Source organism: Lissotriton helveticus, chromosome 12 (genome assembly GCF_964261635.1).
Source record: "Lissotriton helveticus chromosome 12, aLisHel1.1, whole genome shotgun sequence".
In the NCBI taxonomy this organism is placed as follows: domain Eukaryota; kingdom Metazoa; phylum Chordata; class Amphibia; order Caudata; family Salamandridae; genus Lissotriton; species Lissotriton helveticus.
In genome coordinates this window covers 693,670,203-693,686,843 of record NC_136073.1, presented here as the reverse complement: position 1 = coordinate 693,686,843, position 16,641 = coordinate 693,670,203, and the positions used below count along the sequence as shown (strand labels likewise).

General features: G+C 45.3%; 1 protein-coding gene across 2 annotated transcripts in view; it reads left to right on the top strand.

The window, feature by feature from the left end:
* HYDIN (HYDIN axonemal central pair apparatus protein) overlaps positions 1-16,641 on the top strand; it is a 3,619,565-nt gene that overhangs the window by 2,003,453 nt on the left and 1,599,471 nt on the right. For both annotated transcript variants that reach the window (XM_078670948.1, XM_078670947.1), the window contains one exon: positions 3,459-3,641. In XM_078670948.1, the coding sequence (XP_078527074.1) occupies positions 3,459-3,641 (183 nt within the window). The remainder of the gene's footprint in view (positions 1-3,458; positions 3,642-16,641) is intronic.

Sequence of the window (16,641 nt, the reverse complement as noted above, 5' to 3'; positions counted from 1 at the left end):
ATAAACCCTTGATTGATATGTGAGCGCTATTGGCTTTACCAATGTCTTTAACCCTTTCCGCGCTGTGCAAATTTTCACGCTGTGTGGGCGTTTTATTGAGTGGGCGGAGTTCGGAAGGCCCCGGCCGTCCACCGTGCCGTCGGACTGCCGGGGGCTGTCCGAAGCACATAAGGGGTTAACCATGTTGGACAGCATCCTTTCTGATGTTAAGCATGGCTCAAAAGTTATTACAGTTTCATAGAGGAGGGTGCGAAAGAGTGATGTAGAGTAGAATGATGAGGAATGGCATAGAGTGAAGTGGCAAAGAGCAGATTGGCGCAGGGGAAGGGGCATAGAGTGGAGTGGAGTGGGGTAGAGTGGAATGGTGTACAGTAGAGGGGCTTACAGAGGCATGGCATACAGTAGTGTGGCATACAGTGGTATGGCATAAAGTGGTGTAGAGTAGAATGGAGTGGAGTGGTGTGGATTGGCATGGAGTAGATTGAATAGAGTGGCATTGAGTGGAGTGGAGTTGTATGGTCTGGAGTAGAGTGGAGTAGAGTGGCATATAGTGGCATAAAGTGGTGTACAGTGGCTTAGAGTGGAATGGAGTGTTGTGAAGTGACATACTGTGGGGTGGTGCAGAGTAGAGTGGTGTACAGTAGAGTGGCATTGATTAGATTAGTATAGAGTGAAGCAGCATAGAGTGGCGAAAGAGTGGAGTAGAAAGAAGTGTAATAAATTGGTATAGTGTGGAATGCAGTGGTGTGCAGTGGAGTGGCGTAGGGTGGGTTGGTTTTGAGTGGCATGGAGTAGAGTGGCTTACAGTGAAGTGGCGCATTGTGTAGACTATAGGGACATTGTGTAGAGTTGCATAGAGTGAATGGAGTGGTGTTGAGTGGTATTGAGTGGCATAGAGTAGGGTGGAGTGCAGTAGAGTGTCCTGGAGTAGAGTGGCACACAGCGGAGTAGTGTAGAGGAGAGTGGCGTAGAGTAGCATTGTGTGGAGTAGAGTTATGTAGAGTGGAGTGGCATAACATAGAGCTGTGTGACATATAGTGCCATAGAGTGAAGTGGTGTAGAGTGGCATGATGTAGAGTAGGGGTAGAGTAGTACAGTTGTTGGTGTAAGTAACTAAAGCATCAGTAGAGATGACAGATAGGATGAAAGCAAAATAAATATGAAGCCTTAAGCCAGTGTTAAAAGTAGGAAAGCACATTGCACGTCTAGGAATAATACCAAAACATTTATGAAATAAAAAAACAGAGTTGTTACAAAAAGACGAGGAAGAAAAAAGACTAGGAAAAACACATGTACTTGGTCCATGCTCAAGGAAGGAATTAACAAAAGAAAGGAAGGCGCGATCTAAGCAGTTGAAAGATTGCAAATGAGAGTGACAATGGAAAAAACTAATGGTATACTGTGGGTGGATTGTAAGCCCCCTGAATTGTAAATAATGTGTCTTGCAGCACAGCGCAGCTGCTGTGTAAGCGGTATGTAAAATGACTTTCCTCTGCAGCCACTAAGCCACACAGTGACTTAAGTAACACAACGCTGGGGAATGTCCCCTAAAGAAATCACCAGGCACGTAGAAAAAGGCCAAAGTCATTAACAAACAAAAAAAGTTATAAAGAAACTATTCCAAGGGCTAAGTAATGAGGCATATGTAGTATGTGGCAGGTGATAAATCAATAAGAATAAGATGGGTTCAACGTGTATTTAGCACTACTAGCAAGACCAAACAGGTATCAGATTGAGAATGACCAAAGACCGAGGATCTTGAAGAAAGACAAAAAAGCGACCATTATACAAAAGAACAAACATACTGTAATTGGAGGGCTGCCTTTTTGATGTGGGCCTAGTATCTGGTTGCCTCGGTCTTCCTCATAATGAACCCTAGTGACATAGTGCCTGTATGTCATAGATTCCTGAGCTTACACTGCCCCAGAAAAGTCGCTATCACCACCAGCACCTTTCTCTGCATGCAGTAGGCAAAGCATGGCATGGGCTCTCCTGCCCATCCTCCCAAGACATGGACATAAGGCACATGGCTGCCTTTTTGAGTCCTTACTCAAAGCATCATCTAATAGCTGGCTAATGAAGACCACATTTTCTCTTCTGCCATGATATTACCCCAACAGGGAGATCACAATTGAAAGTACGCCCATTTGGATCTGTTTTAGATAGCTGAATAAAACTAGTAGTTTATTTTCTTAAACTGGTTATTTTCTGGATGTATTTTTGTTTAATTAAAGGTATTGTGAAGCATTGTATGCCCCCTTAACTGCTGTGTCGGGAGATATGCAAAGTCACATAACTTCTACCTGAGGCACTGGTGTTCAGCAAAATTATTTTCAGTCCATAATTTGAATATGTAGGCCATGTTGATGTGCCAGGGCTATATCACTATGTCCACTATATTGTCTTTCAATTTTAATGTTGGTAGAAAACCTTTGAGTTAAGAGCCGCTGGTATTAATCAGTTTTATCCATTTGACCAGCTCCGAAATCATTTTAACTGCATGAGCCAGAGATACAATACTGTCTATTGTCAGTGTGTTGATGGCCATAGGCTTGTTGGAAGAGGTAAGTTTCTAGATTTTACCTCAAACGTGGCAAGTTCTCTTTCAACTTCATGGACAGATTTAATGAGCTGTCGACAGTTGAGCCTTGTACATGAAGGCATTTTCCAACATATGTTTGAAGTCTGCGAGTACTAACTGCCAAGAGACCCAAGGACAGCAGTCTCTGCTGACTGCGAAGCTGGTAGAAGTGGAAGATTTTGGTGAGGAACCTGGGGCATACCTATCAAGGGGTTAGAGTAAGACTCTTGCTACTGTCAGATAGAAGGGCCATCCTTTCCAGAGACCTTTATAGCATACCCAAATGTAGGAATATTGAAATGGTTTTAAATAAGGCTTAATACCAGTGTCTGGCTTCTTTCCCCTTGCTTTTGGCATTTAGGCTAGAACTCAAATTTTTGCTTCCAAACCAAAATGGTAAAATTATTTGTACTCTTCTTTCCTCCTCCTGGTGTGGTTGGGTTGAAGTATTTTTAGTTTAATAGTGCCCTCTTGAAAAATTCTAAATTGCTCTAAAATATATATCTTGGAGACGTCAGAATGCTGTATTTAGTATGCAACCTCCACACTTACATACTGAACTGAAAATGGAAAGATATATGGCACCATCCTCATAAGTTAACAATGTATTGGAAATGTACAAATTATACATATAGGACAGCTGTAAGGAAATGGAAAGTTATATGGCACCATACTCATTAGTTTGACAATGTATTGGAAGTGTACAAATTATAGATATAGGACAGCTGTAAGGATAACATTTTGCCATGCAACTACAAGGTAGTGGCAGATGGCAAGGCAATGATGAACACTATGGAACTAAGCTTGATAATAGAGAAGTAAAATGTCAGATTGATATATGACACCAGAAACAGACTATCTCTTCAATCCTTTGCAGGCTAAACAACTTCCGCTGGGTCGTTCCTCCAAACAGCGAGATTTCCGTGCGCATTCATTTCTCCTCACAGACTGTCGGACAGTTCGACCAGACGTTAAATTTTGAAATCATGGGCACACGTCGTCGTTACCAACTGTATTGTCGTGGGGTCTGTGCCTTCCCATCCATCAGCCAGGACCCCAAGTATGTACCTTCTTTTCTTTTGTTTTAATTTGTAAATGTACTAATAATGTGGTGATTCTCTGTGCACAGTGCTATTCTATTGCTTACCAATGTGCAATCTAAATGGTATAGCAAATTTCACCACAGGCCATCTGAGTACATTAAATGAGTTTCCCTGCCTCTTTAGTTTAAAACATTTAAATTCCTTAGTATGTGAATACTGTTTGATTACATATTAGTGCATCTTGTTATTAGAAAAGCTGGCATAGGCCTTGATAATGTACTATGGAGATTGAGAATCACCATCTGACTGAATGTATTTCAGAAAATAAGGCAATATTTTAGTATGTATTTTCTACCAAGGCCATAGTGTGGTGTCTCCTAGCAGCACCTGAAATAGATGTTCCTATTTCAGAAAGCAATTAGTACCTCTGGCAAAGGCCTGAAATATTTTTTTGCATGGCATCTATCCTAAAGCCAAGACAAGGCTGGCAAAGGGCAAAATAACAAAAAATAAGTGTATGCTTTGAACCTAAACTCCACCACCCAATACAGTGTACTACATTACATAAATAGACATAATGTCACCTCCACCCTTAACAACCAAACAGTGTTTAGTAAAAATAATGAACATGGAAACGCTGTTAAACAGAACGATATCCCCATGTGAAATAAAAAAATACATATCAAGGACTGTGGCTTAAGGTATCTTAGGAAAGTCACTTTCCATTCTAACTGGTTCGCCAGTGCCCTTTACACATTATTTTAATGTACAATTATTTGGAAGAAAGGACATCTCTGTCTACCGGTTGCGCCAACCAGCTTGCACCTACGTTTTGATTTTAGCTAACATACCCAGGTTTTCCAGCAAGTCATATGACTATGCTGGAAAGTTGATGAACAAAGTGACCCACTGTTTGTATAGACATATCAACAATTGTCTGCAGGTGTTCAGAGAGATACCATTTGCTCACAGATTTGACTGGGTGGTACCAGATCTCAAAGTGCTGGAGGGTTATTGTATCATTGTTAATTTCAGAGACCGTCGAATGGTTGGCGACTTGTTAGAGATTTTTAATCGCAAAAAATAATGGGCCTGGGAGGTATTGAAGTCTTACCTTGGTGTTTGTCTTTTTCCAGGACCTTGGGTCGGGGGCTAAACATCCGTGGCAAATACAGCGAGTTTTATGAAGGGTTTAAAACAACACTAGGGTGTTCCGTGAAACCTATTACCACTAACTCCGATTTATTTTAAGCTTTCCAGTCGATATGGACCAAGGACTTTAAACTGTTTATTAACTTCTACAACAGCAACTTTTCTGTAGGCGCTCACCCCTAATTTTGTTCAGCTTTTCAATTTCATAGGCAACCACATTAGAACATCTTCCCCAGAAAATGAGAATTTTAACATGTCCTTGCAGTGGACTTTAATGCCAGACTAGATAGTCATTGTAACATTCCCACTATGGATCTCTTTGGGGAAGGCGAAAGAGACCTCCATCTCGGGAGGGAACAGCGTGGAAATTTGCTGCTCCCTTGCATATTTGAATATAACCTTTGCAGCACATTTGAGTTTCTGGCACTCTGCCTGATCCCAAGCTAGCATGGAGAGGACGCAGATCGATGCGTTTGGGAGGGTTCTATACCTTCCACTGGGTGACAAGTCCTTTAGCTAAAACGAGGACCACGTCTGCAAACCAAGTTGCGGTCCTGTGTTTCCTGGCTCGACGCAGTCCCAAAATGCAAATCTCCCATATGTAGGTCATGACCGTGTCCGTGCAATGCGTCAATTGTGTGGTGACAACCTTCCAATAGTGAGGAGCAAGACCAAAGTATGTCTTTCTGATAGATACATCTGCCGTGTGGATTCCTCACCTTGTGAATATCCCCTTGCGTCAGCAACATTCGGAAATTCTTTTTGTAGCTTCGCGCCGACGTGGACTCTGACGTCACAGAGGCACGGCATCGCTCGCGACTCCGCTGACGTCACCGACGCCTACAATAGGCCCACGCCGGCGTGATGACATCAGTTCCCTTTTTTCCGCGTCGTCGACGCTAACGGTTTTCTGGGATCGTCTGTAGCTTTTACTGTAACTTTGTTACTATCTAAACTTCTAGTGTCTTTGTCTTCTCGTTTTCATCATGACTTCGAAGAAGACTGGATTTAAAGCTTGCGGAGAATGTAACAGAATAATGTCCATTACAGATCCGCATGAATGCTGTTTGTGGTGTCTGAGCTCCGACCACGACGTCGAGGACTGCCAATCTTGCAAGAAGATGACACCGAAGGCCCTCCGAGAGAGAGAAGCGAAACTTCTGGTTGCTAAGTTTAAAGGAGGAAAAGAAAAGAAAAAATCAAGATCGCGAACTCGTCGTTCGAAGTCAAGATCTCGATCGAGGTCGCGATCGGATTCGTCATCAGCGCATGCTTCGAGGTCTTCTAGAAAGAAGCATAAGAAGAGAACCCATAAATCCCGACATCGGTCGAGGAAGGAGTCGGGTTCCAAGCCGAAGTCACAAGTGAAACTGATTGAGAAGGTGGTTTCGTCGGCTTCGGAGGATCACGATGTCGAGGTTGAAGCATCGCATGCGGACTCTCCGAGTTCACCGAAGCGGAAGTGTGCTCCATCTTTATCCACAGTTATTTCTGATACTCAAGCTGCAGCAAGACAAGTTATCCAAAGTGGATTGGACACGACTGATTCTGTGGCAAGGATCATGGGTTCTTCTGTTTCGACAAGGAGAGCCGCATGGCTTAAATCTAGTGAATTTTCCACTGATGTCCAAGCTGCACTGATGGATCTTCCTTTTGACGGATCTGGATTGTTTGGGAAGAAGGCGGATACTGCGTTGGAACGCTTTAAAGATAGCAGAGCAACAGCTAAGTCTTTGGGCCTTCAGACCAGGGGCACTTTTGCAAGACGCTCAAGAGGATTTGGCAGATCTTCTTTTCGAAACTATAGATCTACCCAACAGCAGCCGCAGCAGCAGCAGAGCACTTTATACAGAGCTTATAGAGGCAAACAAAGAGCCCGAGCTCGGGCCGTAATGTTTCCTCCTCTTCCTCCTCTTCTCCATCCCAGCCCCCAGCCACAGCAGCAAAGCAGCCCTAGATCCACCATTCTGGATCATGTAGGCCCAGTGGGGGGCCGGCTTACCCATTTTCTACAAGATTGGGAATTGATTACATCGGATCTTTGGGTTCTCAATCTTGTGGAGAATGGGTATGCACTTCCTTTCCAGGAGTTCCCTCCCAATTACCCTCCTTGCCAAGGTTTTTGTTCGGAGGACCATCTACTTCTTCTGCAGGAAGAAGTCCTGGCTTTGTTTCGAAAAGGTGCGATAGAGGTGGTTCCGGAGCAGGAGAGGGGTCAGGGATGCTACTCCCGGTACTTCCTGATCCCCAAAAAGGATGGCAGGCTCCGGCCAATTCTGGATCTCAGGATCTTGAACTTTTACCTGAAACAGGAAAAGTTCAAGATGCTCACTCTTGCACAGGTTCTTCAAGCGTTGTTGGAAGAAGATTGGATGGTGTCGATCGACTTGCAGGATGCGTATTTTCATATTCCCATCTTGAAGTCGCACAGAAAGTAGCTCCGTTTTACGGTTGGGTCGCAGCATTACCAGTTTGCGGTCCTTCCGTTTGGTCTTACTACTGCGCCTCGAGTCTTCACCAAGGTGATGGCGGTGGTGGCAGCACATCTCAGGAGGTCGGGGATACATGTGTTCCCGTATCTGGACGACTGGCTGATCAAAGCGGAGTCGCCAGAGAAGGTGCTCCATCATCTGCAAGAGACAACTCAGTTGTTACACAGGTTGGGTTTTTCGATAAATGTACCCAAGTCTCACCTGGTGCCCTCCCAGCGCAACCTGTTCATAGGTGCTGTACTGGACACAACTGTATGTCGTGCATTCCCTCCTCCTCAAAGGATTCGCGACATACAGGAAATGATTCCTTTGTTCTACAATGGAGCGGTCGTTCCAGTTCTGAAGGTTCTTCGCCTGCTCGGTCTGATGGCTTCTTGTATTCTATTGGTCAACCATGCACGCTGGCACATGAGGGCACTCCAGTGGTGCCTCCGCAGGCAGTGGTATCAGTACAACGGAGATCTCAGGGAGTCAGTGAGGATCTCCAGAGATACTGCAGCGGATCTGTCTTGGTGGAGCGTGGAAGGCAATCTGTCGCAAGGAAAGCCTTTTCAACTTCCTCCATCGGTGGCCACGGTAATAACGGATGCATCCACTCTAGGGTGGGGTGCTCATCTGGGGGACCTGGAGGTCAAGGGTCTTTGGTCTCCAGAGGAAAGGTTGCTTCATATCAACCTTCTGGAATTACGGGCAATACGTCTGGCACTCAAGGCCTTCCTCCCTTCCCTTCGCGGTCGGTCGATTCAAGTCCTGACGGACAACACGACCGCGATGTGGTACATCAACAAGCAGGGAGGAGTGGGGTCGCAGTGTCTCTGCAGAGAGGCTCTACGTTTCTGGTCCTGGGTTCAGGACCATCAGATTTGTCTGATGGCAAATCATCTGGCCGGGGTTCAGAACGTTCGTGCAGATATTCTCAGTCGGCAGTTCTCTGCCGACCACGAGTGGAGGCTTCACCCGGAGGTGGTTCACGACATCTTTCAGATGTGGGGGACTCCTCGGGTGGACCTGTTTGCCACTCGCAAGAATGCTCACTGCCTGTCATTCTGCAGTCTCCAGTATCCGATGCAAGGAGCCTTGGGGGACGCGTTTCAGTTGAGTTGGAACTCACAACTCCTTTACGCGTTTCCTCCCATACCTTTGATTACTCGGGTTCTGAGGAAAATTCGCCAAGACCGGGCCCAAGTTATATTGATCGCCCCGGATTGGCCAAGAAGGGTGTGGTACTCAGACCTTCTCCACCTCTCCTCTCACCCGCCGCTCCGTCTCCCTCACAGGGCAGACCTCCTCTCTCAGATGGAGGGGCAGGTTCTACACCCCCACCTCCAGACCTTGCACCTTCATGCCTGGAGATTGAACGGGGCAACCTGAGTTCTTTTTCTCTCCCGCCTGATGTGGTGGATGTCATCTTGTCAGCCAGGCGTGACTCCACTAAGTCCATCTATTCTTATAGGTGGTCAAAATTTGTCACTTGGTGTGGAGAGAAATCTATAGACCCTTTGAGAGCCCATTTGTCTGATGTTCTCCAGTTTGCCCTTTCTCTGGCGCAACAGGGTCTTGCCGTTGCGACAGTGAAGGGTTATCTTTCAGCGCTGTCGGCATTTCTCTGTTTGCCTGATCAGCCTTCCCTTTTCAAATCTCCTGTGGTTTTGAGATTTTTGAAGGGCCTCACAAATAGGTTCCCTCCTACTCCTTTTATAGTTCCTCATTGGGATTTGAATCTTGTGTTGACCTATTTGATGGGTTCTCCCTTCGAACCCTTGCACAGGTGTCCCTTGAGGCTTCTTTCTTTTAAAACGGTCTTCTTGGTTGCAATCACCTCGGCAAGGAGGGTGAGTGAGCTTCAAGCTCTTAGTTCCAAGCCCCCATTCTTATCCATTCATGCTGAAAGAATGGTTCTCAGGACCAGGGCTGCTTTTCTGCCTAAGGTGGTAACACCCTTCCGTCTAGGACAGTCCATTACCCTTCCTACCATCTATCCTCCCCCACACCCTTCCAAGGAGGAGGAGAGGCTTCATCGCTTGGACCCAAAGAGGGCTGTTAGTTTCTATCTTGATAGGACTAAAGACTATCGTATTGACGATCAGCTCTTCGTGGGGTTTGCTGGCTGCAAGAAGGGCAGAGCGGTGCCCAAGCGCACACTTTCCAGATGGATAATCTTGTGTATCAAGATTTGCTACTCTCTGGCGGGTAAGGACCCTCCTGAGGGTATTAGAGCTCATTCAACTAGAGCAAAGTCTGCAACTTCTGCTTTGTCTAGAGGTGTACCTGTTGAGGACATTTGCAGGGCCGCGACTTGGGCCTCCCTCCACACTTTCGCGAAGCACTACTGCTTGGATACCGAGGTGAGGAGGGACGGCCAATTCGTGCGCTCTGTCCTCCAAGATTTCCTGGTATAGCAGAGTGGACACCCTCCTCCGGGAGTGGGGACTACTGTGGGACTCTATTCACAAGGTGAGGAATCCACACAGCAGATGTATCTATCAGAAGAACAAGTTACTTACCTTCGGTAACGCTTTTTCTGGTAGATACCATATCTGCCTGTGGATTCCTCACTGACCCACCCGCCTCCCCGTTGTCCACTCTTCTATACCAGAGTTTCTGTAATGTATTTATTTTATTGTCAAGGAGTTGTTTATTTCAAATGTTTTATTGCATTTGCTTCACACTGTGTGTGTTACCTTGATTTCTATACTGCGTATGCTGTGTATATGTCTACTGTCATTGGTCCGTCCGTGTGCCTCGAAGGCACGGAAAAAAGGGCGGAACTGATGTCATCACGCCGGCGTGGGCCTATTGTAGGCGTCAGTGACGTCAGCGGATTCGCGAGCGATGCCGTGCCTCTGTGACGTCCGAGTCCACGTCGGCGCGAAGCTACAAAAAGAATTTCCGAATGTTGCTGACGCCAGGGGATATTCACAAGGTGAGGAATCCACAGGCAGATATAGTATCTACCAGAAAAAGCGTTACCGAAGGTAAGTAACTTGTTCATTAGGCCGATATCGGGGCTGAGCAATGGGAGCAAACAGCATTACGATTAAAATGGCACTTTATTTTGCTAGATATTAAATAGACACAATGCAAAATGTAGGGTTGAATTAATTTGAAACGGGCATTGCAGGATACTAGTGAAGGTTCTGGGAAGGTTATTGCTGTGGTATCTATTCTGAGGTAAGGAATCTGAGGTTAAAAATCTCTTCCCGAAGAACAAGTTACTTACCTTTGGGAGCACCTTTTCTGATACAGACTCTATGTAACTGCAGATATCTTATTGGCCCTCCCTTCCTCTCCGCTCTGCAACTACACTCCGTCCCCTGGAAGTTACTCCCTTAGCTTCAGCACACTGGTCACAACCATTCTGACGTCCTCCACAACTGGATGTGGAATGTGTCACGAAAGAAATTGATGTCAGCACACTGGGGTGGCACCTATATAGGCACCATGCACATCACATAGGGCCCATACGACGTTGATATGGATTTGCAGCACCACCTACTGGTACGCAGAGGTACTGCTCAAACTTTTACAGATCCAGTCTGATGGGAATATTCTATGGTAAGAAATCTGCAGTTTGTGTTTCCACCGGAAAAGTGATTGCTGAAGGTAAGTAACTTGTTCTTCATGACTACCTTTTGTGTCCTGCCTGCAGCAGCTTAAATTTAGATGCACATACTCAAAATCATCCTTTTCACAGGAAGGACAACCTGATTTGCAATATTAAGTAAGTCACCCTTAAATGCACCTTATCGCCTGAAAGGTAGGGTGTATAATATTTAAGAGTGTAACATGGTGACATTAAAAGTGGCATGTTCATTTAAAACTAAAAATTTAAAACTAAAAGTGGCATGTTCTTCCAGTGACTAGGCCAAAAACGATATAATCACTGGTCAGGCTGTAATCAGTACATAGGAAAAGTCAAAGTAAAGATTGTACACTTCATTCTATACGGTTTGACCAGTACCAGCTATAGACTCCATTCAAGGAATGATTTTTATATTTAATAAAATTCAATCTAATGGTAATTTCGGATTTGTATAGAATATATGGGAAATGTAAATTTTAGAAAGTAACCCTTACGCTGCCTGAAGCTGCTGGTGGCTAATTTGCGTTAGCTCCTCAGCAACTGCCTGTCCTCTTCTTGGCAAGAATTAGGTGTGAAAATTCCTCCTACAGCAGAAACAATGGCCAGGCAATGGAGAGGTGTTTTCTTTCCTGTCAAGAAGATCCGTTGGTGTTGGTGCAGGAACTGAATTAACTAGAAGTGGGCTGTCCTGTCACAAGCAAACATTAAGTGGCACTGGGAAAGTCCCAGCTTGTGTCTTCATAGCAAAGCTGGCATCAAACCCAGTGGGAGGAAAGCTATCATCAAAACCACTTTTTGAGTGATCACAGGGAAGGAAACTGCTCATTATCCTGTTGGCCTCTCTCCTGGATGGCCACACAGGCTCTGGCAGCGGAAGAAGGGTTTCACAATCTTGTATTCTGGGAGAGAGGGCACTGTGGGATCGTTGGCAGTAGGTAAAACAAACTGCTGAAAAGAGTGTGTTGGATTGCCCCCGGGCCTTTTAGTGTATTGATTTGGGAGTACCTAAGAGTTACCTTCACTGGCTAGCTGGTGCCGGGCATAAATGTGGCACCTCAAGGCACCACCACAGAACACTTTCTGGACCTGCAGAAGATCAGAAGAGGACAATACCTGCTGTCTGTGACCTGAGAGGAGCCCTGAAATCTGGACCTGCTCTCTCTTGTAGCCAGGAATAAAGAAGTGGACTCTAAGGGTCAGTTAGCTGACCTCTTGTGTTTGTAGAGACACAACAAGCTTCAAAGGGCATTTTCCTGGAAGAACCCAGCTGACCAGTGGCAGCTGCACCTGGACTGTGCTTAGCTGTGGGCCTACATCTGATACCCTCAGACTCTCTTAGTGCCTTACTCTAAGTTCTTGTGAGCTTTAGAACTGTATACCTGTGGTTATCTGGGTTCCATAAGAAAGTTTGGAAACTGAACATTATTTCCTCTAAAGTTTCAGGGGCACCTGGGGTAAAAACGTATCCAGCTGGTAGTTTCACAGCTTATGATTGAATGTCAGCTTTCCTCAAAGCTCTAGGGCTTCAGCGGGACTAACTTGCTTCAAGTATCCAGCCTTTTGTTCCAGTGCAGCTACACTTTCAGCAGTGGCCCACTCAAGGACGATTTGTCTTCCCAAAAAGTGACGGAATCCCTTCCTGTGTTTGGATGTAGAAACTTTTTTTGACTGAGTCTCACTCGGGGCAATCCACTAGTTGTATCTGACCAGGGCTCCATTGCAGTTGGCCTAAAATTGTGTCTAGATCCTGATCAACCGCTTCCAAAGACTATATTTTGGACTTTGTTCTTTTTAGGTCCAGCCTACCAGCAGCACGCATGCACTGCTCGCTCTGCGAGACTGCTGTAGTAGAGTATGAGAGAGAAGCCATGCCCACTCTCCTCCCTTATTTTTCATTGGCTTGTGTCATTGTCTTTCTTAATTGCTGCTTTCGGATTCGTTAATAGGCTTGTTAGTCCCTCCTTAGTACGGCCTTGTCTTCATTTGTAACCTACCAAGGCTACTGGCCCCTTTACTATGGTTGTTACACGGGACCTGCTATTTAGTCTGTTAGCACTATTTACTTTATTGAGTTTCTCTTACTGCAGGCCAGATATGCGCTGCTTCAGCTGAAACCGATTGTTTCAGCCCCATGGGAATTCCAGGTAGCACATAATCGTGTGCTAATGGGCTGAAGCTGACAATAGCAGATCTGTGTTACATGTCATCTGCACTAAGCCTTTAACTCCAAAAAAAGAGAAGGACTAATAAAAACAGGGCCAGGGATGTTAACCCAATTTGAATTAAACAGTTCCTGCCCCCTCCACCATTGGGAATATTTAATTAGTGAGAACCAAAGGAAGAAGGAAAATCAAAAGATTTTATAATACTGCCCTCACCCACTATGCAGTGGCATGCTCCATCATAGGGCGGCTGCAGATGTCCAGGCACAAACCAACGCAATGGACCGTTCGCTGTTTTTTTAGGGGTGAGGGAGAAAAGGAAATGAAAAGAAAGTCTGTGACAGGGAAGAATGTTCCCTCAAGAAGGGATCTTTAGTGTAGAAAAGTAATAAAATACAACTGTCTAAGGAGATACCTTTGTAGTACCTTTATTCTTGGTTCTCCTTGACAGGGTAACAAATATCTGCACTAAGCCACCTGAGGGGTTGTTTTCAAAAACCCTGTTTTATTACACCACCAACCCCAATACCCCCACCACCAATGCCACTGCCACCACCGACAATACCACCAACACCACCACCATCAATACCACCACGTCCACCACCAATACCACAACCACCACCAATGCCACCACCAATACCACCACCACCACCAATACCACCATCAATACCACCACGTCCACCACCAATACCACCACCACCACCAATCCAATACCACCAATACCACCACCACCACTAATTTCACCACCACCAATATCACCACCACCAATACCACCAACACCACTTCCACCAATACCAATTCCACCAATACCAATTCCACCACCAATACCACCACAAATATCAATACCACCACTACTAATACCACCACCACCAACAGTACCACCAATTCTGCCACCACAATTACCCCACCAACAATACCACCACCAATATCGTACCACCACCAATACCACCACCACCACCACCACCAATACCACTACCACCAATACCACCACCAGCAATACCACCACCTACCCTACAACCAATACCACTAACACCACCAATACCACCACCACCACCAATACCACCACTACCACCAATACCACCACTACCACTACCACTACCACCACCAATCCAATACCACCATCACTAATCTCAATACCACCGCCAATACCACCACCACCTATACCACCACCAATACCACCACTACCACCACCAATCCAATACCACCATCACTAATCTCAACACCACTGCCAATACCACCACCACCAATACCACCACCACCAATGCCACCAATACCACAACCTCTAATATCACCAACAATACAACCATCACCACCACGAATACCACCACCACCAATAGCACCACCGACACCACCACCACCAGCCCCACCATACCACCACCACCAGTACTGCCACCAATACTACTACCACCACCACCAATACCACCACCACCAACACCCCCAACCAACACCACCAACAACACCACCAACCAACACCACCACCAATACCACCACCATCAGTACCACCACCTATACCACCAGCACTACCACCACCAATACCACCACTACCAGCACCAATACCACCATCACCACTAGCAATACCATTACCACCTCCAATACCACCACCACCACCACCAATACTAGTACCAATAGCACCACCGATACCACCACTACGACCAACACTACTTCCACCATCACCAGTCCCACGACCCATACCACTACCAATAACACCACCACCAATACCACCACCAATGCCACCACCACCACCACCAATACCACCACCACCAATGCCACCACCAATACCACCACCACTACCAATACCACCAGTACCCCCACCAATACCACCACCATCACCAATACCACCACCGGTGCCACCACCACCAATGCCACTGATGCCACCACTATCACCACTACCACCACCAATACCACCACATCAATACCAATACCACCACCAGCAATACCACCACCACCACCAATACCAACAATACCACCACAAATACCACCACCAATGCCACCACCACCAGTGCCACCACCAATACCACCACCACCACTCCACCGCCACCAATACCACCACCACCAATTCCACCGCCACCATTACCACCACCAACAATACTACCACCAATACCAATGCCCCCACCAATGCCAATACCACTATCACCACCAATACCATGACAGCCATCAATACCACCACCTCCACTACCACCAATACCACCACCAGCGATACCACCGCCAATACCACCACCACCAACAACCACCAATACCATCACCACCAATACGACGACCACCACCAATACTACCACCACCAATACCACCACCTCAGCGCATCGCGCTGACTAGTAATAGCAGCAGCACTGTACGAGGCCAGAGCTACAGCAGAGACCATCCCTCCCCTGCCATGCCTGTCATAAAGCACAGCCCTCCTTGAACCAGGAGGTGGAGCCTGGGCCCAACTACAGCTGGAGTATTTTTTATTAGGGCAAAGATAGCAATGACCTTACGTAATGCCACACTGCACACTCAAATCATGGTGAGGGCAGAAAATAGTCCCCCTCCCGCTCTTCCTCCTGAGCCGCGACAGTATAATCACAGAGTGAAAGGTGTTGGAGTGCTTTTTTAGTGTTTATAGCTTGGATCATATGTAACTCTCACTTCACACTTTGTGTTTGTGTAATTTACAATACTTGCTCATCTTCTTCACTGCACTATTTATCACTACTTTGAAGACGTCGCAGGCCGGACTCTTTCTCTGATACTTTCAATCTAACAAGCGTTTCTAAAAGGCCCTTTATTGCAATGCAATAGGTCTCGCATTTGCGAGAGTTTACTATTAGTATTGTAAATGACAATGGGTTTTACTTATGTTTTAAAACCCAAAACATAAATAAAAGGCATTGTCATTTACAATCAATCAATTCAATTCAATCAATTCAAATATTTATTATGGTTTAGAATTCCGAAGAATTCCACATAAAATACATAATTAAAACACAATTCCATACACCAAAAAATTCAATTAAAATTACAAATTCTCATTTTCATTTAAAAATACATGAGCTTTGGGTAATAAAGTTACCGGATATGAATAATTATCAATTTATGCAGATTGTTTAAGCTAATTCTGTTCCAAAAGCATTCATTAAAAGAGAACAATGTTTCTATTCACTAAACTATACTCTGCGGTGGTCAACTTAATTACAATGCAGATGGTCTTTCAACATATACATGCTTATTTCAGATACAGCACACTATAGTTTATAGAAACCTAATTAAGTAAGGTACACAGAAAAATTAATATAAAGTTATAGTCCAAAAAGAAATATCAAGCAAAACACGACATTTGGTAAGATGTACATGTTTGTATGTAAACATAAGAGCCTAAACTTAGGGGCTGAAGTCGAAAACAAAGTGCAAGTGCTCTGTGCATTTTTTTTTGGAAAAGCTATCCCAATTAATACTAGCAGCAAAAAGTTTTTATAAGGTGCGCAATAAAGTGCTAATTCTCTAAGCATCCTCTATGGAACACTCTATACCAACAATTAACTAGCAGCAAAAAATATCTTATAAAGTGCACGTAAGAACTTGAGCAAGACGACTAACGCGTCGAAAAAAAGTGCAAGTGCTCCGTGCAACTTTTTGGGAAAGTATTGCCCAA